This window comes from Pundamilia nyererei, unplaced genomic scaffold (assembly GCF_000239375.1).
Source record: "Pundamilia nyererei isolate P.nyererei 1_Seehausen unplaced genomic scaffold, PunNye1.0 scaffold00063, whole genome shotgun sequence".
Classification (NCBI taxonomy): Eukaryota; Metazoa; Chordata; class Actinopteri; order Cichliformes; family Cichlidae; genus Pundamilia; species Pundamilia nyererei.
This window is the reverse complement of record NW_005187464.1, coordinates 826,206-827,722: the sequence shown is the minus strand read 5'-3', so window position 1 is coordinate 827,722 and position 1,517 is coordinate 826,206. Positions and strand designations below refer to the sequence as shown.

Genomic DNA, 1,517 nt, shown 5'->3' with positions numbered 1-1,517 from the left:
AAAAAAAAAAGGATAAGCCTTTCCCCCTGTTTCTTGTCTCGAGACATGACAGTATTGATGGAGCCGAAGCTTACAAAGTTAAAGGTCACAGGAATGGAGAACGGGAAGCCAGATGTGGATTCGTTTTGACAGGTGTTTAGGAAAAAAACGGCTTTGAGCCGTTCAGCCTGCCTGCACGGTTCAATGAAATAATATACAGTTCCCAAAAAGATTTTGACATATAAACCAAATTCTAACATTTATGAATTTAGATAAGATTAACCTTATTTTAAAGAAACAAATAGGAGTGAATCTAATTAAGTAAGGGTATACCACTTGTTAAGAAATGTTCTACTAGTCTCTTGAGAGGCAGCTGAGGACCGCCACAACAGCGACCCGGTCAGCCTGCCCAATGGAAAATGGGAGATTAGGAGCAACTGAACTTTCAAAATAAGAGCAAGGGGATTTTCCACTAATAAAGCCACTGCATTATTCCCACCAATTATGAAAAAATGGCATTAAATTGCAGGATGTGTAGTACCAGTCAAAAGCTTCACCGTTCAAGCGAAGTCTGTCGGGAAACACTGCACCCACCTACTGGCTTCACTACAGATCAGTTATTTAGAATATTGTCCTCTGTAATTTATCGTCCTTTAGCTTTTAGAAGCCTGACCCTGACTTTAGCCTGAAGTCAACCAGTTTCTGTAAAAAGCTGTTTCTTTCAAAGTAGAGTTTTTCTTTTATCCAAACTCCACCCAACAGGTACTTTTGAAGTCAACTCTCTGTGTGATACTTTTTGTTTTCATCTTGATTTCATTATCCTCTTCAAAAGATCCACCTTTGTTGTATAATTCATTGTTTGGTGAGTTCTTTAAGTAACACTCCTGTAAGAAGATCAGTTGTCAGTTCTCTGTTTTTATTTGTAGCAGCCTTCTTGCTGCCTCTGAAGCAGCCCACCAGCAGGAGGAGGGCGAGGAGGATGCCACCCTGCCTTGCACAGAGGACGTCATCTGTAAGACGGAGCAGATCACTAAGAACATCCAGGAGCTTCTGAGAGCTGCCCAGGAGACCAAACATGAAAGGTATTGAGCAGTTATATGAATAACATGTAATGTGATATTTATACAAAATGAGCCAAGTTATATTTCAAAAACATCTGAAATTTCTAGCTATTCAAAATAAAATCTTTTCACCCGATGCACTGTGAACCTCAGTTTTTCCACCGTCTGGCTCAGATTTCGTGCTTGTATTTCTGTCATTCTGCCTGATTTGTTTAAGAGCTGACTTTGCCCAGGTGCTTTTAGGTCAGTGGTTTTTTTAAAAGTTGTGTATAGGGCCTTGGCCTGGATGATGCCAGCTTGCATCCTAAGGAACTAAAAGTCTCCTTATTTTCACCTGAGTTGCAGAGTGAATACAGTTATTCACATATTGGTGAAAACCAAGCAGCACTCTGATTTCCAGCCCTGTTTAGGATCCCTCTGTGTGAGTCTACCAAGTTTGGGTCTTAGGTCTGTCAATGCACCTAACAGGAAACAAAC

The 1,517-nt window shown here is 40.5% G+C and overlaps 1 protein-coding gene across 1 annotated transcript in view; it reads left to right on the top strand.

Moving 5' to 3' along the window:
* LOC102210739 (ARF GTPase-activating protein GIT2-like) overlaps window positions 1-1,517 on the top strand; it is a 17,296-nt gene that overhangs the window by 14,063 nt on the left and 1,716 nt on the right. Inside the window, exon 19 of the mRNA XM_013911394.1 lies at window positions 906-1,061. Within this exon, the coding sequence (XP_013766848.1) occupies window positions 906-1,061 (156 nt within the window). The remainder of the gene's footprint in view (window positions 1-905; window positions 1,062-1,517) is intronic.